Here is a 25054-nt window from a genome sequence, read left to right as displayed (position 1 = left end):
TTTTTTTTTTTTTTTTTTTAAAGATGGAGTCTCTCTCTGTCGTCCAGGCTGGAGTACAGTGGCCTGATCTCGGCTCACTGCAACGTCTGCCTCCTGGGTTCAAGCGATTCTTGTGCCTCAGCCTCCTGAGTAGCTGGGATTACAGGCATGCACCACCATGCCTGGCTAATTTTTGTATTTTGAGTAAAGCGGTTTTGCCATGTTGGCCAGGCTGGTTTCAAACTCCTGACCTCAAGTAATCCACCTGCCCCGGCCTCCCAAAGTGCTGGGATTACAAGCACCCGCCGCTACCCCTGGCTAATTTTTGGTATTTTTAGTAGACACAGAGTTTCACCATGTTGGACAGGCTGGTCTCGATCTCCTGACCTCAGGTGATCCACCCACCTCAGCCACCCAAAGTGCTGAGATTATAGGCATGAGCCACCGTTCCAGACCCTTTCTCTTTTATACTATTAAAATTCTACAGTGGATATTTTTGTGTCTGCAGTCTTCATATGAATATTTTTATTTCATAGATATCAATCCTGAAAAGTGGAGTTGTTGGGTCTAAGAGTATTCATATTTGAAATTTGATTATGTATTGCCATGTTACTTTCCAAGAATGTTGTAGCAATTTACACTTCAATGAATATTCTGTGAGAGTGACTATTTCTTCACATATTTGCCTCCATTGTTTGTTATCAATTATTTCTTTAAAAATTTGTGCCCATCTGATGGTAGAAAAGTAGGCAGCCACTGTTTTATTTTGCTCTTTGCTAGCCACAGTGAGGTTAATTATATTTTCAAATATTTATTAGCCATTCACATTTCCTTTTCTGTGAATTGCCTGTTAATATCGTGTTTTTCCATTTTGTTGTGAGATTTTTATTTTATGTTAAAGAATAGTGATATCTGTTTATCTGTCACATATATTGAGCCATTGTATAAAACTAAGAAGAATTGCATCCTCTCTAGGATCCCTGGATACTCTGTTGGTAGACTTTCTCCTCCCAGGGAGGTTCACATAAGCTAAAGAAAAAAAAAAACCCTGATCAGTAGGAGCTCAAGCCATATGCTACTGGAGCCATATAAGACACTAATGCTGTGGGTCTCATATAAGAAAGCTAGAGAGAAAGATGAGTACTAAGCTCTGGAGGCAGGCAGTGTTAGAAATCTAGCTGACAAGAGCAAAGAGAGAATAACTATTCTAAGTGGCATTATATATCAAAATCCGTAATTTTTACTACCCTCACTCTGTGATAAATATTTTTATAGCTAAATATTTGTACAAACTATTAATTACTTTCTTAAAATAATTCCTCTTAAGGAGAATTTCTAGGTAACACATTTGCACACTATGAAAGCTTTTAAACATGTAATGTCAAATTGCCTTCCAGAAAAATTGTACCAATTTACATTTTCACCACCAGCTTATTATAAGCTCTGCATCCTAACCATTACTGAATATTATTGACTTTTTTCCCAATTTGATAAAGAAATATATAATGGTGTGGGTTTTTTTTTTTGCCTTCTTTGATTGCCAGTGAGGTTGACATTTTTCATATAGGTACTCAACATTTTTATATTTCATTTAACAAATATTTACTGGTCACCTACAATATTCAAGTCACTGTTTTAAGACCCAAAGATAGTGTGGTGGAGCTTTCATTCTAGTGGGGAGACAGACAGTAAGCATATAAATAAATAATATAATGCCAGATGGTGATAAGTCCCATAACTAAGAGGAAAGAGAATGATGATAGGGTGCTATTTTTGACTGAATAATTAGGGAGAGAGTTTCCGAAGAGATGACATTTGAGCAGAAAGATTGAGCCATATGATTGAGGAAAAAACTTTCTAGGCAGAGAGAATTTCAAATTCAACAGTCATAAGGTGCAAGCATACTTATATTTTTAAGGAGGCCTGTCTGGTTGGAACAGGGTGTGTGAGAAAAAGAGGGTAGGAATGAGATTTGAGAAGTCAAGAACAAATCATGTGGATTAAATTTTGCTAAATGGTATGGGGTAGGGAATTGAAAATGTTTTTTCTTCCCAGTAATTAAAACATATTTCTCGGGACTATTTATTGAATGCTGTTTTCCTTTTTTTTTTTTTTGCTTCTTTCAGATGTCAGCTTTATTCCTATATGTATGACTGGTTTGTTTCTAGGGCTTCTCTTATATTCATTGACCTCTCTATTCTGGTGCTAGACTAACATTTTTTGGTATTGTTTTATGATATGCTTTCATAATTGGTAGTATATAGATCCCATTATTACTTCTTGTTTCACAATTTTTTTTCCCGTAAATTCTTCTAAATCAAATTTAGAACTTTTAGTTGAGTTTTCCATAAAATATTCCATAGAGATTTTTGTTGAACAGATGTATTAATTTAGGGAGTTAAAGATTTTTCTATTGTAGCATTTATTTAATAAGAACAAGAAGATTGATAACAAACAATTATTAGGTGTTTTCTGTGCTGTAGGAACTATGGTCACTGCCTGTATTGTAATTTACCTGTATATATTTTTCTCTATTAGATTGTCAGCTCTTTGGAGGAAGAGATGATATCTTATTCATTATTTTGGTTGATTCTTGGACTTGTATTTTCTTGGACTTAGAACTTGGAGAGTGTCCATTAATAATTGAAGATTGCAGATTGAAGTAGAAGTAGTAGGTATGAATAATTTCTCTTCATTCTAGGTTTCCTGAATAGTGAAGACTTGTTAGTGTAACTAGAGTTGAAAGAGGAAAAATTTAAATTAAGAGAATAGCCCTGGATGGGTGTTTTAGGAATTTGGTTTGTTTGTTTAATTGAAATTTAAAAGACCATATTGGATTCACTTCAGTTATTTCTTTGTCTTTTTTTTATTTTTATTTTTTATCAAAGCTATCCTGGTCCTTTTGCTTTTGTTTTTGTTTTTTGAGACCGAATCTCACTCTGTCACCCAGGCTGGAGTGCACTGGCGTGATCTCGCCTCACTGCAACCTCTGCCTCCCAGGTTCAAGCATTTCTCCTGCCTCAGCCTCCTGAGTAGTTGGGACTACAGGCATGCACCACCACGCTTGGCTAATTATTGTATTTTTTGTTTGTTTGTTTGTTTTTGAGACGGAGTCTCCCTCTCGCCCAGGCTGGAGTGCAGTGGTGCGATCTCGGCTTACTGCAAGCTCCGCCTCCCAGGTTCACACCATTCTCCTGCCTCAGCCTCCCGAGTAGCTGGGACTACAGGCACCCGCTACCATGCCTGGCTAATTTTTTTGTATTTTTAGTAGAGACAGGGTTTCACCATGTTAGCCAGGATGGTCTCGATCTCCTGACCTCATGATCCGCCCTACTCAGCCTCCCAAAGTGCTGGGATTACAGGCCTGAGCCACCGCGCCCGGCCTAATTATTGTATTTTTAGTAGAGACAAGGCTTCACAATGTCGGCCAGGCTTGTCTCAAACTCCTGACATCACTCAGGTAATCCACCCACTTTGGTCTCCTAAAGTGCTGGGATTACAGGCGTGAGCCACCATTACTGGCCCATGTACATTTTATTTTGTAAATTAATGTCCTTCAGTTCTGATAATTTTTAAAATGATGTCTTTCATTGTTTTCATTCTCCTGTTTTCTGTGTTTTGACTTTAAGAACCTCTATTTTTCAGTATTGGAACTGCTAAATCGGTGTCCTACTTTTCTTATGATTTCCCTTCTATTTGTCTATATCTTTGCCTTTTTTTCCTAAGTATCTGAGATACTTCATGAGCTTTATTTTTTACTTTTTATTTTTGAGACAGAGTCTCATTCTGTCACCCAGGTTGCAGTGCAGTGGTGCGATCTTGACTCACTTCAACTTCTGCCTCCCGGGTTCAGTCGATTCTCCTGCCTCACCCTCCCAAGTGGCTGGGACTACAGGCGTGCGCCACCACACCTGGCTAATTTTTGTATTTTTGGTAGAGATGGAGTTTCACTATGTTGACCAGGCTTGTCTCGAACCCTGACCCCAGGTAATCTGCCCACCTCAGCCTTTCAAAGTGCTGGGATTACAGGCGTGAACCACCATGCCCGGCCTTATCAGCTTTATTTTTAATTCTTCTACTGAATTTATCTCTGATTTTCTTTTTTATTTCATTGTTCTTACATTCATTATCTTTTCTGATATTGAGATGATATTAATGATAACTGTTTTTGAAAATTTCTTCTCCATGCATAGTCTAAATTTTCTCTAAGTTTCTTTTTTTTCTGTAGTTTGTTCCTAATTTTTTGTTTTGGCTTCTTTAATAGTAAAGGCTTTCCTCATGTGATTGGATGTCTTTGGTTATTTGTTCATATTTGAGAGTGGAGGTTTTCAAAAACTCATGGGAAGCTCTGAGTTCATAGTGTTGGGACTTGTTGGTTGTAGGCCTTTGAATGGTGTGCTGGATTGGCTTGTGTCTGCTTGTGAAGTGCAGTTGTTAGCATCTCTTCCTATCACTCTGTTAAGTTGAAGTATTTACATCACAGAAGTTGATGAAGGCTACCAATCAGGGGTCTAGTCCAGAGATCATGCATTTTATCTGTGCCAGAGAATGTCTGCCTTTCTGCTGGGGAGATTGAAGGGCAGCCATTCTGCTGTTCTGAGAAAATCTAATTGATTTAGATTTTCAACCAGTGTCATAGTATTTAATTCCTTTTGTTTCTGAGTATTTAATTCTTTTTATTTCCATTGTATGGATATATCACAATTTATCTGTTTACCAGCTAATGGACATTTGGGTTGTCTCTGTTTTAGGCTATTACCTATAGAGCTGTTATTAATATTATATGTACAAGTCTTTATATGGACATATGCTTTCATTTCTCTGGACTAAATACCTACAGTGGAATGACTGGATTATATGGTATTTGTATGTTATTTGTATGGTATGATTTGATGGTATGTTATGTGTGGTATTTGTATATAACTTTTTAAGAAACTGCCAAATTGTTTCACTAAGTGGTTGTACTATTTTGCATGCCTATTAGCAGTGTGTGTGTGAATTCTGGTTGATCTACATCCTTGTCAATATAGGTTTGTGAAGGCTTTTTGAAGATAACAATTCTGATAGTTATATAGTAGCATGTCATTGTGGTATTTAAAAAAATAAATTTTATTGTGTATATTTGTGGTATACACATGTTATGGGATACATATAGATAGTAAAAAAAAGTTTACTACAGTGAAACAAATGACCATCTCTCACAGAGTTACCGTTTATTTTTTGTTTTTGTGGCAAGAGCAGCTAAAATCTACTCACGCAGCTGAAATCCCGTATACAGTGCAGTTTTGGTGCCTGTAGTCTTCATGTTGTACTTTAGACCTCTACACTTGTTCATCCTACATATTTGCTACTTTGTATCCTCTGACATTTATTTCTCCCGTTCTACTCCCCCTACCAATCTTTTGTTCTCTATCTCTGTATATTTGATTTTTTTTCAGATTCCGTATATTTTCAGGCAATATTTTTCTTTTTGTGTCTGGCTTATTTCACTTAGCATAATGTCTTCCCAGGTCATTCATGTCATATAAAATGTTTAGATATAATTCTTTTTTAGGGCTGAATAATATTTTATTGTATGTATATATATCCCCTGAATTTGGAATCTGGATGTGTGATGCCTCCATTTTTCTTTCTTTCTTTTTTTTGTTGTGGGGGTGGCAGGGTCTTGCTCTGTTGCCCAGGCTGGAGTGCAGTGGCATGATTATGGTTCACTGCAGCCTCGACCTCCCAGGCTGAAGCAACCGTTCTACCTCAGCCTTCTGGGTAGCTGGGACCACAAATGTGCACCACCACACCTGACTAATTTTTTTTATTCTTTATTTTTAGCAGACATGGAGTCTTGTTATGTTGCCAAGGCTGGTCTCAAACTAGTGAGCTTAAGTGAACCTCCCTCCTCAGCCTCCCAAAGTGCTGGGATTACAGGCATGAGTCACTGAGCCTGGCATACAACTTTGATTTTCTTTCTCAGAATTGTTTTGGCTATTTGGGGTCTTTTATGGTTTCATATGAATTTTAGAATTTTTTTTCAATTTCCTAAAGAATGCCATTGGGATTTTGATAGGGATTGCATTGAACCTATGTAATGTAAGTAAGTCAGATACTTAAGATTTAACGTCTGCAAACTAGGAGTCATTGTTTTCTCTCCATCCTGCATTGTCTTCCCTGCAGCAGATTTTGCTCTTTTTTTATTTCACGTCTTAGTTAATATTGTAATTTTTTCTAGTCATGTAAGCCTAAAGTCTGAGTCATCTCTAGACTACTGCTTCCAGTTTCCCACCTTCTTCCAATTGATCCATGTGTTTCATTAATTCTTCTTTTAATTAACTGTCAAATAAGCACATTCTATTCATTTTCATTGACCCACCTTAGTTTAAGGCTGCCATGACCCCTTGTTTGGAATAGCTGTTCATTCTCTTTTCAGAGATGCCTGTGTGCTGTCTGGTACCTCGATTATCTTACTACTTTGTAATTATTAGCTTGTGTGTCTATCTTTTCCATTACACTATGTTCTTGTAAAGAAGCACCTTGAGTTACGATTTTGTGCTCCCAGTGCCTAGCTCAATATGTGACATACAGTTGGTGTACAATAAATGTTTTGTGAATGTGTGAACTAGTTTATCATTAGATATTATCTTTGATAGTTTTGATATCACTATGACCATCAGATAAAGCAATTTTTTGTTCTATTTTCGGAAAAGTGTCTTTCAGTGCCTTATTTTCCAAAAGTTAAAAAGAGTTTCCTTAATTGTAGTTATCAAAAAAAATAGACTCTTTTATATAGTTACATGTTATCTCCAGAATATATTGCATAGTAAAATCAATGATGACTGCAAAATTGTTAGGATCTTCTCATGGTTTACAACAGTCCAAATCTTCAATTTTATTTTCAAGTATGAAATATTGATTACATTTTCCTGGTTGCAATTGAATTGCAAAAAGACTTTATATTCTTCCCACAATGCAAAAATATCTTATAACTTATATAAATCACTGCCACCTCAGAAGGAGTGTGTTAACAGGCATGAGGCAGGTCTCATAAATCTTTATTCTTTGGTATGGAATATAGTAGCTGAATGTTAGTTGCTTCTAATATTTAAGTAACGATAGAAAGTAATAGGGAATTTTTGGATCCAAACTTCAATGCATGACCATGGACACACATTTGTTAATAATTTCTGAAGATATTAATAGTTGCATTCTCTATTAGTTTCCCTTTATCAAATAAATGAAGTTGATGTTCTGAGGGGAATTCATGGAAGATGGCAATCATTTTCCACATGGCTAAAATTTTTATCTGCAAACTGCTGCTAGCAGACTGTGGGGCTACCAGCCTTCTTTTTGTTTTTCAAGGCAAGATCCTGCTTCACTGTTAACTCTGCGCTTGTGCTTTATTTGCAGCATCTGGCGAGGCCCCAATGTGAACTGCACAGACAGTTCGGGTTACACTGCTTTACACCACGCAGCCTTAAATGGACATAAGTAAGTGCCACTTATTTGGACGGAATCGTGTGTATTTAGTTACATGTGATGAAGTTAATTATGTCTTGACGATACCTTTCTCATGTCTCTGTGAGTCCAATGGCCTTAGATGAATTTGGAAAGGGACCAGGTGACAACACTGACAAGTTAGACTTGGTAGGAATGTTGCTGAGTATAATTGTGTGCAGAGTGTAAGCTGAAAGAAATGCTCTAAAATACTCAACCTTTCACACTGGGAGAATGGAAAAATTGACAGGACCATGCTAGTCATGTGTATCTTTGGGGAGAGAATGGGATAAAACCACTTGATAACACCCCTTTACCTTTTTTGGTGTCTCCTTGTATTCACCCAACATGGGAGTGTTTACTAGGAGTGCAAACTTAGCATGACTCCCACTATTCTGAGCCCTGGTCACTTATATGAACCACTTCAGAATCCTTATTTAGCTAAAATGTTTTATCTTTGTCATTCATGATTGTCTTTCTAGTTTTAGATTTGCCAACCCTAAATTTTTTTAATAAGTAAAACTATGTTTCAAATAATGTAATAGTATATGTTATGGAGAGTGAAAGAGTGTGTAGCCGTAACAATCTCTATTTCCAGTATTTTAGCTAGGTATCCTAATGGTTTAGTGACAGAGTTAAAGTGTGATGAGTCCTCCAAATGATTCAGATGTTCTGTCCTCCCCTACAGAAAAAAAATGACCCTCTTCCTTTATCTCCCCCTCGTCTCTGTTTTCCCTTTGTGTGAATGATCCAAGTTAGTTTTCCCAGATCTGTATCATTTCATTTCACTTTTTTTTTTTTTTGAGACAGAGTCTCACTCCTTCGCCCAGGCTGGAGTGCAGTGGCACAATCTTGGCTCACTGCAACCTCCGCCTCCTGGATTCAAGTTATTCTCCTGCCTCTGCCTCCTGAGTAGCTAGGATTACAGATGCCCATCACCACGCCTGGCCAATTTTTGTATTTTTAGTAGAGACGGGGTTTCACCATGTTGATCAGGCTGGTCTTCAACTCCTGACCTCGTGATCTGCCCGCTTTGGCCTCCCAAAGTGCCGATTGTGAGCTACCACGCCTGGCCCTCACTTTAGTTTTTTAGATGTGGTAATTACTGCTTTAAAAGTGCTAGTTACAATCTACAGATTCCATACTATTCCTATAAAATTACTAATGTCACTTTTCACAGAACTAGGAAAAAACTATTCTAAAATTCATTTTGAATTAAGAAAAGAGCTCAAATAGCCAAAGCAATCCTAAGCAAAAAGAGCAAAGCCAGAGGCATCATGATAGCAGATTTCAAACTATTCCATAAGGCTACAGTATTAACTAAAACAGCATGGTACTGGTACAAAAACAGACACATAGACCAATAAACAGGTTAGAGAACCCAGAAATAAAGCCATACACCTATAGCCATCTGGTATTCAACAAAATTGATAACAAATAAGCAATGGAGAAAGGACTCCCTCTTCAATAAATAGTGCTAGGATAGCTGGCTAACCATATGCAGAAGACTGGAACTGGACCTTAACCTTTCACCATATACAAAAATTACCTCAAGTTAGATTGAAGATTTAAATGTAAGATCTCAAACTATAAGAATCTTAGAGGAAAACCTTGGAAACACCATTCTGGACATAGAACTGAGCAAATATTTCACGATAGAGACTTCAAAAGCAATTGCAACAGAAAGAAACATTGAGGCCAGGTGCAGTGGCTCATGCCTGTAATCCCAGCACTTTGGGAGGCCGAAGCAGGTGGATAGCTTGAGGCCAGAAGTTTGACACCAGCCTGACCAATGTGGCAAAACCCTGTCTCTACTAAAATTACAAAAATTAGCTGGGCACGATGATATGTGCCTGTAATCCCAGCTACTCAGGAGGCTGAGGCAGGAGAATCGCTTGAACCCTGGAGGCAGAGGTTGCAGCGAGCAGAGATCGCATGACTGCTCTCCAGCCTGGGTGACGGCCTGGTTGACTCTGTCTCAAAAATAAATAAATAAATAGATAAAATTGACAAGTGGGACCTAATTTCATTAAACTAAAGCACTTCTGCACAGCAAGAGAAACTATCAATAAACAAACTATAGAATGGGAGAAAATATTCATAAACTATGCATCTACCAAAGGCCAAATATTCAGAATCTATAAGGAATTTAAAGAATTCAACAAGCAAAAACCAAATAATCCCATTAAAAAGTACTCAGAAGACGTGAACAGACACTTCTTAAAAGAAGATATACAAGTGGCCAACAAGTGTATGAAAAAATGCTCAACATCACTAATCGTCAGAGAAATGCAAATCAAAACCACAGAGAAACCATTTCACACCAGTCAGAATGGCTATTATTAAAAAGTCAAAAAATGACAAATGTTGGCATCTTTTATAGAGTAAAGAGAGTGCTTATTCACTGTTGGTGGGAATGTAAAAATTAGTTCAGTCTCTGTGGAAAGCAGTTTGGAGATTTCTCAAAGAACTTAAAACAGAACTACCATTCTACCCAGCATTCCCATTACAGGGTATAAATCCAAAAGAAAGTAAATTGTTCTATCAAAAAGACACAAGCACCTGCATGCTCATTGCAGCACTATTCACAATAGAAAAGACATGGAATCAATTGAAGTGCCAATCAGTGGTGGATTGGATAAAGAAAATGTAGTACATATGCACCATGGAATACTATGCAGCTATGAAAAGAATGAAATTGTGTCCTTTGCAACAACGTAGATGCAGCTAGAAGCTATTATTCTAAGTGAATTAATGGAAGAACAGAAAATCAAATACTGCATGTTCTCACTTATAAGTGGGAACTTAATACTGGCTACTTGTGGACATAAAGATGGCAATGATAGGAACTGGAGACCACTAGAGGGGGTAGGGAGGGTTGAAAAACTATTGGGTACTATCCTCAGTTCAAGATGATGGGATAAATTGTATCCCAAACCTCAGCATCATACAATATATCCCCTGAATCTAAAATAAAAGTTGCACGTGTATCCCCTGAATCTAAAATAAAAGTTGAAATTATTTTTAAAAAAGTAAAAATGCTAGTTACCTTTTGTTTTTTCACCTAACATTTCTTTTATTCTGTGAATGGTGACTCAAGGGTCTTCTTCATACTTAATCTTAGGCTTGGTGGTCATAAAGCTCTTAATGCAAGACATTTTTTTTGTCATTATTGATCACTGACATTTTTCTCTTAAAATGTATAAATTTAATGCCATGAGCCTGTTTAGAGAATCATTTGAGTTACATAAACTATTATAAACTTTGTTTCATTATTTAGATTTTTAGAATTGGAATTCCCAAATTGTATTTATTTTTATTCAGTTCCTATTCTATATTGTCTCATTTAGAAATATTTTGCCATATCTTCTAATTTTTTCTGTTCCTTTGTAGAATGGAAAGTATGTCCAGATATCTAAATATTTTAAAGGAGAATATTGTTATTCTTTTTTTACCTGAGTCATCAGGAACAAAGACAAATCAGCCCAAGTAATATAATCCTGATGCCTTCTTGGCTATCTGAATTATGGATTCAGGCTACTATCATATTTTTTAGTTCTAATTGGGAAGATAAACTCTATTACATCTAATGGGCAGGATATCTTGGGCCTGACCTTTCATTTGAGGCATGCTACTTTTCTTGTTCTTTCTCAGGTTGGCATCGGTAAGTAAGCACTTCTTAAAGCAATATTGTCCCAAAATGGATTAGCATTCATATCCCTCCTTCATTTTCAGTGAAGTATTTAGTAAATATTGATTTATACATGACAGTCTATGAAGTTCTAACTGTTGAGATATGTTTTTCTATGGCCCATGGCATAATTTTTTTTTTTTTTTTGGTGATTTAGAAAATAAAGATAATTTAAGCAAATTGAATAGCAATCATTAAGATTCTCACAAACAGATAATTTGATTAGCTATTTTTAAAGATCCCTTTAATTACAGATAGTCTGTGGGAATTATATGTCTGTGCTTTTGTCTGAAAGGTCTCATTTATCTTTTCTTTTTAATTTTCAGTGTCATCCTATAGGCATTGGAAAAAGCAGGAAGATTCTAACCCCATCTCCCCATCTCTGCTAGTTGTGTGACCTTGAGCCATTTACTTAACATCTGTAGGCCTCAGTTCAATAGCTTGAATAGATTGGCTTGATATTCTCCATTGTTTCTTACGATAACATTGAATGATACACTGTGTTGGTATTATTTCTGGCTCAGTTATGCACTATGATGCTACAGTTCTGAAATTGGGAATTTCATATAGAGTGTATGTTTCTTGATTTTGCAAGTTTAAATAATCTATGAACTTGTACAATTAGAGATCACTTATTCTACCTGACACCCCTCAGCTCCCTCATTTTATAGATGGAGAAACAATGCCCATTTAGTTAAGTGACTTAATGGCCACATAGATATTAAAGTGGGGTTGTGTCTAGAGCTTAAGTATTCTGGTTCTAAGTCTATGCTTTTACCAGTACTCTGCATTATCTCCCCTTTGTTGTTAAACTCTCCCTGGCTCTTCTCTGTCACATTATATATTTCTGGCCTGCCTCCCATAATCATTTATCATATGTTTACATGGAATGCTAATTTTAATATTGGCTTAAAAGATATTTGAGGGAGAAAATAATGTCATAGACTGTATCTCAGAGCCAGAGAAGAAGGGTATTTCTTTTATTTGCATTCTCACTTAGCAGAGGTAACTAACAATGATTATATTGTATTCTTCCCAAGCAAGCCTTAGCAGTCTGCACAGAAACACATCATTTCCATGTTTGTCGCTGTTGTTGTATCCATCTGCTCTAGATTGTTTCCATAAACATTATGATTGGTAGGCTAAAGTTCATAGAATCATAAAGCCAGCAGTAATGTTTCAGGATCATATAGTTTATTCTTTTGCTTTGAAAACAAACTGTCCCCCTACCCCCAACATAAAATCTAAAGCCTTCATACTGAAAATTAAACCAGTTTCCTCAATTTTGTACATTTTCGTTGGGAGCCATTGTTTATCAATGCTAGTTAATCCACAAATGAAGCAGCATTTTGTACCTGAAATGCATTATTTCATATTCATCTTCAATTAGGCAGATCAGGACACAGTGGAAAATGTACTCTACTGGTGATTTCTTGGGTTATTTGTAATCACAGATTAGAAAATTATTACCATCAAATGATAGGAAAAAATCATGGTTAATAAAACAAAATTTACTAGCAAGTATTATAAATTATTTCCATAGATAGAGTAGAGAGCTATTTCTTTGTATCTTTTTCTCTTTTTAAAATATGGAGGATTCATTGTCACATGTATTTCTACTGCAAATTCAAATCCCTTAATTCTTCTCTGAAAAGCAATTGGCTGGCCTGACTACCTGCCTGCTTGTCTACCTTCCTTCCCTGCCTCCCACTTCTTCTCATCCCTTCTTTTCTTGTTCTCCTCTGCTTTCCTTAGTCCCCTCATTCCTTTTTCCTTTACTTTTCCTTCTTTCTGACTTTTCTCCTCTCTTCTTTTCATCCATTATTTTTAGTAATAATCTTATCTTTCCCTGTGAGGTTATATTAAACCTGTATAGTCATATTTCAATTCAATTTTTCTTCTCTACTTAACAAATAGTTCCTTATTTTCTTCTTAAGTTTAATGTTATTAAACTATATTTGGTATATTGTGACACTTGGATGCTGTTTTGAAAAATGTCAGCAGATCGTTATTGTATTTCTGAAATATGTATATTGCTTTATATACACATAAGATATTTTCTATTCTTCTACCTTTTAAAGTATTTAATGCATGCTAGATCTCATTATCTGTCATCCAAATTGTGTATCAAATTGGATCTAGAATCCATATAATAAGCTATCTGTATTTTTGATTTGATCTTCCTTAGGTTTTCTAATAAAAGAGGCATACCTCCTCTAAAAATTGTATAATCTGGTCCCTGAAGTTGCTCTTCGAATAACTAGAAACATCTTTAGTCAGCTTGCTTTTTTTCCTGGATAAGGATACAGACTACTTAAAATTTGCCTTTATTCACTGTGTAATCTAGAAATCTATGAGAGTGAATTCAATATGTAAAGAAACTTCAGTTAGAAAATGGGACGTATTGTCCTGAAATCTTTTGACCATCTTGAACACATCTGCAACTTTATTCCCATTAAAGAGAAGTAAAAGTATCAAGAAAATCTGAAATCAAAAGGACCTTAATAAATTTGAGAGTTTCATTAGATGTTAATTCTGCATCCATATGAAGATGATTTGCATTTATTTTGAAATTCTTTGGACTCAATCAACAAGCAAGAGAGGATGGTATGAAATTAACATCTTTGGTTGTGATTTAATTACAGGGAATCTTGCTGTTGAGGCAAAGAAATTTGAAGGTTGACTCTTCCCAATTTATTTAATTTTGCTCAGAGCATATGCTGAACTTACCGAAATACATTTTTTATTAATCAGATGTGTATTTATATCTTTCAGAAAATGGATGTGAATTAAATATAGCAGCAAAAGTCAATACTTCTAGAATTCCTGTTTTTAACTGAACTTACATGTATTAGCTTAAAGCTGCAAAATATTGCAGTTATTTACATTGGATATTATTAAATTTAATTTGATGTTTTACTTTGTTTTTGGGAAATGGAAAATATTTTTCCATTTCTATTTCCATTTTCCAAAATATTTTTTCTATTTTCTTGTCAACCACATTTACTTTAGGATTTTAGAGTATTTGTTATTTGTCAAATGCTGGATATCAGAAAATGCTACTTTACAGTTAAGACGTAGGGATTATTTTGCTGCTTGCTATTTTACAGATATTGATTAGCAACGTAACTTAATATTTCTTTTTTCACAGTCCCAATGAATTTTTTTAACATTAATTTTTCAATAAGTTATTGTGGTCCAGGCGATATTTGGTTACATTAGTAAATTTACTTGTACACGCATGTTTATAGCAGCAGAATTCACAACTGCAAAATCGTGGAACCAACGCAAATGCTCATCAATCAATGACTGAATATTTCATGCCAGTTAACCAAGCACAGGCGATGTGTTCCTTTGTGGATACCTTAGAGTAAGCTATAATGCTCAACCTAAATAATAATTTAAAGAAATACTGTGTAGAAGCTTTTAAGCTTGATGTAATCCCATTTGTCTATTTTTGCATTTGTTGCCTATGTTTTTGAGGTCTTACCCAAAGATTATTTGTCCAGACCAATGTCCTGAGGTGTTTTCCCCTACTAGTTTCATAGTTTTAGGTCTTAGATGTAAATATTTAATCCATTTTCATTGAATTTTTGTATTTGTTGAGACACAGAGGTCTAGTTTCATTCTGCTGAATATGGTTATCCAGTTTTCCCAGCTTCAACAACTGACAGAATGGGAAAAAATATTTGCAGACTATCTATCTAGCAACAGATTAATAGCCAGAACATATAAGGAACTAATAAACCCAATAGCAAAAAACCAAATAATTTCATTAAAAATGGACAAATGATTATAGACATTTCTCAAAAGAAGACTTACAAATGACCAACAGGCATATGAAAAAATGCTTAACCTCACTAATCATCAGGGAAATGCAAATCAAAATCACAGTATCATCTCACCTCAGTTAAAACGATTTTTACTGAAAAGACAAATATAATAGCTACTGGCAAGGATGCAGAGGAAGGGGAATGCAGGTACACCATTAATGGGAATGTAAATTAGTACAATGACAATGGAAGACAAGTATGGAGGTTCCTTAAAAAACTAAAAATAGAATTACTATATGATTTCACAATGCCCCTGCTGGGTACATATCCAAAAAAAAAAAGGAAATCAGGGTATCAAAGTGTATCTGCATTCCCCAGTTTATTGTAGCACTATTCCCAATAGCTAAGATATGGGATCAACCTGCTTATTAACAAGTGAACAGATAAAGTAAATGTGGCACATATACACAATAGAATATTATTCAACCATAAAAAAGAATGAAATCCTATCACTTGCAGCAACATGGATGGACATGAGATCATTTTGTAAAGTGAAATGAGCCAGGCACAGGAAGACAGACATCACATGCTCTCACTCATATGTGGGAGCTAAAAAAAAGGGGATCCCATGGAAGTAGAAAGTTAATTGGTGTTTATAGGAGGCTTTGAAGGAAAGGGGGGTGGGGGAGAAGAGATTTGGTTAAAATACAAAAATATAGTTAGAAGGAATAAGATCTAGTGTTTGATAGTACAGTAGACTGACTAAAGTTACCAATATTGTATAGTTCAAAATAGCTAGAAGAGAGGAATTGTGATGTTCCCAACACAAAAAAAAGATAAACGTTTGAGGTAATGGATACCCCAATTATCCTGATTTAGTCATTACACATTGTATGCATATATCAAAATATTACATGCACCCCCAAAATATATACAACTATTATGTATCAATAAAAATACTAAGTTGGTACTACACTATATTAACTACTCTTCTAATTTAGATATTATATATGAAATTTAAATTGATCTTAATGAGCCTGGATGAAAATGGCCTATTTAGTTCATATTACTTTGGATATGTATGGATATATCATAAGAATGATTAATCATAATTTGCTGATTAATACTTTATTCTACTTATAACTTAGTAAAACTGACAGGTACTTATTTGATCAGAGATACAACTTTATATTTCACAAATATGTTTTAACACTAGAAATCTGAGCTCAGCCAATTCATTAGCTGGTATCTTTGAATAAGATATAAAGCTCAATTTAAACAAAAATTTGAAAATAAATTTTAATTTTAATTTTAAAATAAGCACATTTAAACAAAAACAAAAATAAATAAATGGGACCTAATTAAACCAAAAAGCTTCTGCACAGCAAAAGAAATAATCAGCAGAGTAAACAGACAACCCACAGAGTGGGAGAAAATATTTGCAAATTAGGGCTAGTATCCAGAATCTACAAAGAACTTAAACAAATAAGCAAGAAAAGAAACAATCTCATCAAAAAGTAGGCAAAGGGGATGAATAGACATTTCTCAAAAGAAGATATGCAAACAGCCAACAAACATATGAAACAGTGCTCAACGTCACTAATCATCAGGGAAATAAAAATTAAAACCACAATGAGCTACCACTTTACTCCTGCAAGAATGGCCATAATTAAAAAGTAAAAAAAGAAAACAATAGAAGTTGGTGGGAATGTGGTGAAAAGGGAACACTTTTACGCTGCTGGTGGGACTGTAACTTAGCACAACTGCTATAGAAAACAGTATGGAGATTCCTTAAAGAACTAAAAGCAGATCTATCATTAGATCCGTCAGTCCCACTACTGGGTATCTACCCGAAGGAAAAGAAGTCATTATATGAAAAAGACACATGCACACATGTGTATAGTAGCACAATTTGCATTTGCAAGGATATGGAACCAACCTAAGTGCCAATGAGTGGATAAATAAAATATGGTATATATACACCATGGAATACTACTCAGCCATAAAAAGAAGGAAATAATGTCTTTTGTGGCAACTTGGATGGAACTGGAAGCCGTTATTCTAAGTGAAGTAACTAGGGAATGGAAAACCAAATACCATGCGTTCTCACTTCTAAGTGGGAGCTAAGCTATGTGGATGCCAAAACATACAGAGTGATATAATGGACTGTGGGGACTGGTGGAGGGAGGTTTGGAGGGGAGTGAAGGATAAAACACAACACGCTGGAAACAGTGTACACTACTTGGATGATGAGTGCACTAAAATCTCAGAATTTACCACTAAAGTGTTACCCATCCATGGAACCAAAAACCACCTGTGTCCCAAAAACTATTGAAATAAAATTAAAAAAGAAAAAAAATAAGCACATTTAACAAAATATTTATTAAAATAAATACATTTTTCAAAACTTAAAAATAATGTGTAAATAATGTGTAGTTAGGATCTTAGTGTTTTCCAAAGGCAATTTTACAAACTTACATATTATTCTTTTCTGATTTAGATATTAGATGGTGGTAATACTAGAAAATACAAATGATTAGTAAGTCAGTTTTCAAAATAGACATTTTTTCACTTGTCATAAATCTTCCTGATAAATGAAGAATGAATGTATATCACATACATTATTAGAAAATGTCAATAAAATTTGAGCCAAAGAACAAATGAAATTCTAAGTGATTGGAGCAAGAGTAAAAGGAAATAGAATTGATGATCCGATCAATATTTTTTTCATCTTTACCCCTTGAAAGGAAATGCTTTATAGGAGAAGAAGTTTCAGAATATATTTTTTATTTCCTTAGGTATTAAGAAATGAAATTTCTCTCTTCTCACAGTTGTCTTTGACAGTAACTTGGAGAAGTCTATTTTGTAGTAGGCTAAATTCTACATTTTAGATCCAGGTATTTAATTTGACTAACTTCTTTTGCTATTATTTTGCCTTTTAAATGCTGAAGTATTTTATTTAAAAAGCAATCACTGGAATTGTTTAACATTGCAACAATCTGCCTTGAGAACAACTTTTGATTGTATATATAATTTTACAATTACATCTGTTTCTCATTTGATTCACACCATAACCGTTTGAAACTAGCACCAAGATGTAATCTCTAAATTCTATTTTCACAATATCTGAAAGAGAGACAGAGGTTGCTTAATTTCCTCAAGGTAACCAGGTTTGTAAATAGTAGAGAGTTGGGACTTCAGATCTTTCCTTATCTGCTTTTGTTACTCATAGGTATTGAATTCTCATTACCTCACTGAAGTTATGTATTTATTTATGTCAGAATGGAAGACCCTATATAACAACCCTTGCTTGGCAGGGAAATGGGGAGAAGCGTTTGAACTGGATAACCTTTAAGTTTCCTTCTGATTTTCTGATTCTGTTTTTCAAAGGTGACTTTCTATAAGCATTTCATTTCACTTCTAAAGTATTTTATTTTTACTTGGGACAAGTGCTAATATTGGTATAGTGCTTTACTATTTATTGAGTGAATTCTTTTTTATGATCTTATTTAATGCTATTACCAGTTTTGAGTAGACATTATCATTATAGTATCTCCTGAAGAAAAGAAAAAGAAAATGAGACTAAGTACAGTCATGTGTTGCTTAATGACAGGGATACATTCTGAGAAATGTCTAATTACGTGATTTCATCATTGTGTGAACATCATAGAGTGCACTTACACAAATCTAAGTGGTATAGCCTATCACACACCTAGGCTACATGGTATGACCCATTGCTCCCGAGTTACATGCCTGCACAGTATGTTACTGTACTGAATACTGTAGGCAATTTTAACACAATAGATATAGAAAGTATTTATGTATCTAAACATATCAAAACATAGAAAAGGTACAGTAAAAATGAGGTATGATAATCTTTTTGGACAACCATTATATATGCGGATGGTCTGTTGTTGATCGAATTATCATTATGTGGTGTGTGATTATCATTTCTCCAGGATCACAGCCTCAGGTAGTTTGCGTAGCTGGGACACAAATCCAAGTCTTCTGAATTCAGATTTTGTAAAATAATGCTGGTTTTTCAAAGAGAAATGTTAAAATTTAATTCTTAATTTATCAGAAATTATATCATTAGACAATTTAGGACTCCTTGGATTCTAAATATTTCTACAACATATTCTTGTTTTTTTTTAAAATCATTATTTCTTACATTTAGCAATTAAGTCAAATGTTGTGACTTTAGGACACATTCTGGACAGTATGTTTTACCGTTTACCATAATTTTGTGTCATATCATATCTGTTTTTCTTGTGAGCTATCAAAATTCTAATCTTGCTTCTCTTAAAATTTCCTTCAAATGTTTTCATTTGTTACTTGCATCTAGAGTCTGATTTTATGAAATGTTTAAATGTAAATCTGTTATGTTCACCCTCCCCATTAGTGATTTGTTGTATGTAAGAAACAACTTTATTATATATTGTAATTATATATTTTTTTAATTTATATGTGTCTGACTAGCATTTCATTTAGTGAGTTAATAGAATTTGCTTCTTAAATGCATCCAAATGAAAATACAGTTTTGTTTAGAATTACTGCTTTTGATTGTTGATATATATTTTGATATAATTTATGCTAATAATTATTAATTAATTCTAAGGTTGAGTAATGCATTTCAGGATTTTTACTTTGAAAACCTGGTGGGGATTAAGTTCAAAATTTTTGAGGTAGGATATATTGAATATGTGTTGAAATTGCATTAATGGTGGAACTTGTCTTTTAAATGAGTTTCCCTTTTGAAATAATTTTTTATGCTTGGAGAAGAAAGGTGAAGGAATACAGAAGTAGGAACAAGGAATACTCAAAGTGTGTTGTGTGCCATCACTGAGAAGTTATTAAAAATTTTATTATTATTATTTTTTAACCCTGGGCTAGTACTACAGTTAGCTTGTCAAGGGTCCCTTACATACTGCACTTTCTTTCTCTTTTACATACCCCTTAAATCTCTTATTCCAATTATCTGTAGGAATGATGTGTAAATTTTATAAATGTATCCTTGGTATTATAACTTTTTTTGGTGTGTGTAAACAAGGAATATACTTGTAACTTCAACTTTTCCTTCAAACTAAATCTCAGATATGGGCTATCTGGAAAGACCTCTTTTTTTTTAAAAAAAAATGGGAGTTGGTATCCTCTTCATTTTACTTAGCTCATCTAATTAATGAAATAGGTTAAGTTTTGCTTATATGAATTCTATTAAGTAGTTTAATTGGTTAGTCAATGTGTGCTCTCGCTCTCTTTCTCTCTCTCTCTCTCTGTGTGTGTGTGTGTGTGTGTGTGTGGCATGGGGTGATGGTTTTCCAGGTAAGTAAAATAGCCAAATGTTGAGTAGGCAAAAACTTTGAAACCCAACTTTATGTCTTAGTACCTTGAATGATTACTTTAAATTCCCACCCAACATCTGGTATTCTTTTAAAATTACCTATTTAATACAGTTTGTCTTGCCCACCCTATTTTGTTGTTGTTGTTTTTTCCTTTTTAGGGACATAGTTCTCAAACTACTTCAATATGAGGCATCAACAAATGTAGCAGACAACAAAGGGTATTTTCCTATTCACCTGGCTGCCTGGAAAGGAGATGTGGAAATTGTGAAGATTCTTATTCATCATGGACCATCACATTCCAGGGTCAATGAACAGGTGCACTTGCCAAATGTTTGCTCATGATGTAATTTTTCTAGTTTTACAAAGGCAAAGCCATATTGAAAATGTGATTTTTTTATCTTTACCTTGCCCAAAGGCCTTTCCATTGCTGAATTTCCTAAAAGTTGAAATTTGAAAAATTCTTTGGTGTTTGGATATGATGTGCAGAGACTAAGTTGGGCATTTGTAAAGCTACTTTGTTAACGGGAAAATCCTACATAAAGGAAGTAGCTGAAATATTTTTGCCTGTCTTATATAATCAGCCATTTTATAGCCATTGAATATTTAAAGATAGAACAGAATTCATATGTGTAATGAGAATTACAATGTTTCTTAATACAATTTTAAATGCTAAAACAATGATATGCCTATCATTTGCATAATGCTTTACCATTTACTTAGCACTTTCATGGTTAAGTACTCTTGTGAATCAAAATGTGAAATATAGCATATACAGTTGCTTGTCACATATTAAAATTTTTTGATATATATATATATACAAACACAAACACACATGCCCAGAATAAGTTGAATAAAACACAGCAGCAGTATGATTCTGACAGTTAATGTATTTGTAAGTACACAATATCTATATTACACATAATGGACATATTTTAAAAAGAAAACCAGTGTCAGTATTCTAAACAGATAGGACCACAGATTCCAGAAAGTAAAATATGGTCCCCTAATACAGTATGATAACAAACATGTTGAGCTCTGCATGCCCCCTACTGTTCCCATTTTGTAAAACTATATTTGAAAACCAGCAGGCAGTCCAACAATTGAATTACAATCACGGCATTAAGCTGCAGGTTGGCAGTTGTCCAATATCAATGCAAGTAGGTTACTTTAGGGCAAGCATATCTAATAAAGCACAATTAGCATATTGTTCAAATGGATGCAGACTTTGCCGGACTTTGAAGTTCAGACTGAAAGATAAAAAGTAACAATTGCTGTAAATAGCAAAGGGAAGAAAAATACATATTTTTTCAATGAAAATATATATGCAGTTGTTGAAAGGACTAATCAGGAAAACATTTTATTAATTGGAAAAGTATCTTATTAATATTTATCACAATAAAAATTTCCATGTTTACAGGTTACAAAAATGCAGAAATTTTAATAAGAATGCACCCAGTCTTTAAAACATGACAGATATGGCTATCTTTATCATCATATCATGCTAAAAGGAAATTTATGACAATGCTCTTCTCTTCCACAGAAAACCAACAGTTAGATCGTTTATGAGATGAGCCATCTGGTGGTTATTCTTAAAATTGTCTGAATACCGCAAAGCAAACCTGAAATAATAAAATGGAAAAACAATCCAAGGTTAAACAAGAGGATGTTAGTTTTTACAAACAAGATGTTTTTAAATGACATGAAAATAAGAAATAACATATAGTATTCACTTACATTGGAAAGTGAAAAGTTACTATATGTTTTAAAGAGAAATACTTGTTTTTGGTAATGTTGAATAGATCAATTATATTACAAAAAGTGTCTTTTTAAGGAGACCATATTCAAAGTTCTTTGTTCACCTCTGTTGCTTTGTGTTGCGGTTTCTATTGGCAACAAGTTGCAACTTTCTTATGATTTTTAATACCATAATTTTAGTATTTTTTCATTGTTATATGTATACTCTTTTAATGCTGATCGTAGTTTTCCCATTCTATGCCATTTCTCCTAAATTTTTTGATGTAGGATTTTTATTTTTATAGATAACTTTTAATTTTAGCTTTCTTTTTTCCTTCTGAATAGGACAGAATCTTCTTGTTAATTATAAACTTTTATGTATTTAAACAATAAAGGAAATAAAAATGGTAATTAGCATTTATTGAGACATAAGGTAAAGCGGGCACTGTTCTAAACACTTTCACCTCAAAAATACGATTTAATGAATTCTCACAATAATCCTCTGAATTGATAATATCACTCGCATTTTATAGTTGAGAAATCATGCTCTGTAAAACTAAACAACTTGTCGAAGGCCACATGTTACTGAGTGACTGAAACTGAGACTGAGACTCAGGACTTTGACTCCAGAGCCTTTTACACAATAACGCATTGGTATTGTCATCCTAAATCCTATCACTTAATGGATTGTTTACTGTGTGCCAGGCATTGTGCAAAATACTTCATCTCCGTTATCTTACTAAGCCCTAGATTACTATTGCTACTATATATATGGAGTTACAGCCTTAGAGAGATAGAGTAAATTGACCGTAACATCACAGCTACTAAGAAATGCAGCCAGTGTTTGAACGCAGGTTTTTCTGATCCAAAGCCTAAGCTCTCAACCAGTAATACATTTATGTTATGTTAAAATTATGCATTATAGTCAGGGCTTCATTCTGATTTCTGAAAGTTATCTTTGGTTTCTAATACAGCTTTCTTTAAAAATAATTCTATTCTACATTTTAATATTTAAAGTTTACAATGCATTTAAAAAATATGTTATCTCTTTTGGTTTATAAACTGTATTATAAGGTTTATAGGGAAAATAATATTCTCATTATACAGATAAGATAGGTTTGGAGAAATGAAGTAATTTACATGGTAACACATCAACCTAGGTCTTGTTCACCATTCTAAACAAAGTGGACTCTACCCGGATTATGGTTTTTATAATTGCCACATCCTTCTCTTTTATCATCTGATTATTTACTTTTTGCAATTTAAATTTCCTTTAAATTGAAAATTTTCAATTTCTTTAAATTTCATTAATCCTTTCTTCCCTTTACCTTCTCTTCCTCTTTTTTTTTTTTTTTCTTTATTTTAACATTAGGGCAAAACCCAGAGGGGCCTTATCTGAAAAACACATTGCCTTTGCCATTCACCGAAACTCGAATCCAACTCTTGTTAGATGTTTTACTCTGAACCAAGAGTTTTTGGTAAATGGCTTTTGTTAGCCAGTTTTGTTCTATCATCCATTATCTGGAAGGGTCCTAATGTTTCAGAGAATACCCATTTGGTAAAAAAGAAGGAATTAAAAAACTTTTAAGAATATTCTGCGTAGCCATACTAGGAATTATTAATCAGTGCCTCATCACAACCTATTTATTTCAAATTAGATTATTTTAGATCACTTGTGAGCATACACAAATACACAATCATGCTCTCGTAAAAGTACCACCATTGTGGCGTCCACTGAGGTGACAATCCAAGTATGTGATGATCATGGATAAAATCTGTGAACTTTTTATCCTGAGTAGGTCTTGAATGATTGATATATTTTCCCTTGAGATCTGAACAGTGCTAATTGGTGTTACTAGAAAATTTTTCGATTTTGCTCTTGTAATTTCCTAGGCTCAGGGCTCTGGACCAGTAGAGAGGCCTTTGAGGAATCATTATTTCATTATTGGCCTTTCTCTTTTCTCAAAGAGATACTGTATTTTGAAAACTGAGATTGAATCCCTTTCAGACCAGGGGGAAATTTGGGTTGGTCAGGAGGTATATATCTGTATAATGTTTTCATGGTGTGAAGTAATAAGATTGGCTGTTTTATAAGCCTGATAAGAAAAACAGATAAGAAGACCAGGGAGTCTAAACCTGTATGTGATCATTGTTTATGAAGAAGTAGATTATAGTAATACTTTCAAACCAAGTAAAGAAGGACTCCTGACAAATGATGGAAGAAACAGTACCCTCAGCTGGATTCCCCATCTAACAGGTCTTAACTTTTCATTGATTGTCTTGAAAGAGTAGATTTTCCCTGTGGGGTTGACCTTCAAATGCTCTCTCTTGATACTTATTTGCAAGGTAAAGTAGTAAGAAGCCTTTCCTAGTGCTATTTTCCCCTTGTCACTCTACTCCTTTTTAAATTTTCAAATCTTCCCTCTAGACTCTCAACTTACTTGCATTCTTCTATCATCCAGGGCAAACTTGAGTTACTTTCTAGAACATTAAGATTTGTTTGGGTCTGAACCCTTCTTATCCTTTTATTTTCATCAGAACAGCTATCTAAACAGCTACTCCCTATTCTCGGTTGGTGTTTTTCTGAGCAAAACCTCTAGAAATTCTGCTTTCAGATCACTAATTCCCAGCTCTTCTTTGACAATATAGCAACACATGGCAGACAACATGGTATAGTGGAAAGAGCATGGGTTTTGGATTTGTCAGATCCAGCTTGCAAAATATCTTAATTCTACTTGGATGTGTAATTTAACCTTTTTGTATTTTAGTTTCCTTGTCCATGAAGTAGACAATTTTAATATAAAATTTGGAGAATTGTTGTAAGAGTTAAATGAGACAATATATATAGTTTTTAGGCACTCAACAAGTAGTAGTAGTAGTGATAGTTCTTATTTTGGAAGGTGGTATGTGTGATGGTTAAGAACACCCACTTTGGGTCTTGGCTACTTGTGTTCAAATCCCGGTCCTACCACTAAATGGCTGTATAACGGAAGGCCAGTTATTCAACTATTCAGTGCCTCAGTTTTCTCATCTGTAAAATGGAGATAATG

General features: G+C 34.3%; 1 protein-coding gene across 9 annotated transcripts in view; it reads left to right on the top strand.

The window, feature by feature from the left end:
• The window catches only part of ANKS1B (ankyrin repeat and sterile alpha motif domain containing 1B), a 1251294-nt gene that overhangs the window by 151014 nt on the left and 1075226 nt on the right, over positions 1-25054 (top strand). For all 9 annotated transcript variants that reach the window (XM_034934289.3, XM_034934279.3, XM_034934288.2 and 6 more), the window contains 2 exons: positions 7378-7458; positions 20429-20585. In XM_034934289.3, the coding sequence (XP_034790180.1) occupies positions 7378-7458; positions 20429-20585 (238 nt within the window). The remainder of the gene's footprint in view (positions 1-7377; positions 7459-20428; positions 20586-25054) is intronic.

The sequence above is a fragment of the Pan paniscus genome, chromosome 10 (genome assembly GCF_029289425.2).
Source record: "Pan paniscus chromosome 10, NHGRI_mPanPan1-v2.0_pri, whole genome shotgun sequence".
Taxonomy (NCBI): Eukaryota; Metazoa; Chordata; class Mammalia; order Primates; family Hominidae; genus Pan; species Pan paniscus.
The sequence above is the reverse complement of the archived record's forward strand: the minus strand, read 5'-3'. Positions and strand labels throughout refer to the sequence as shown.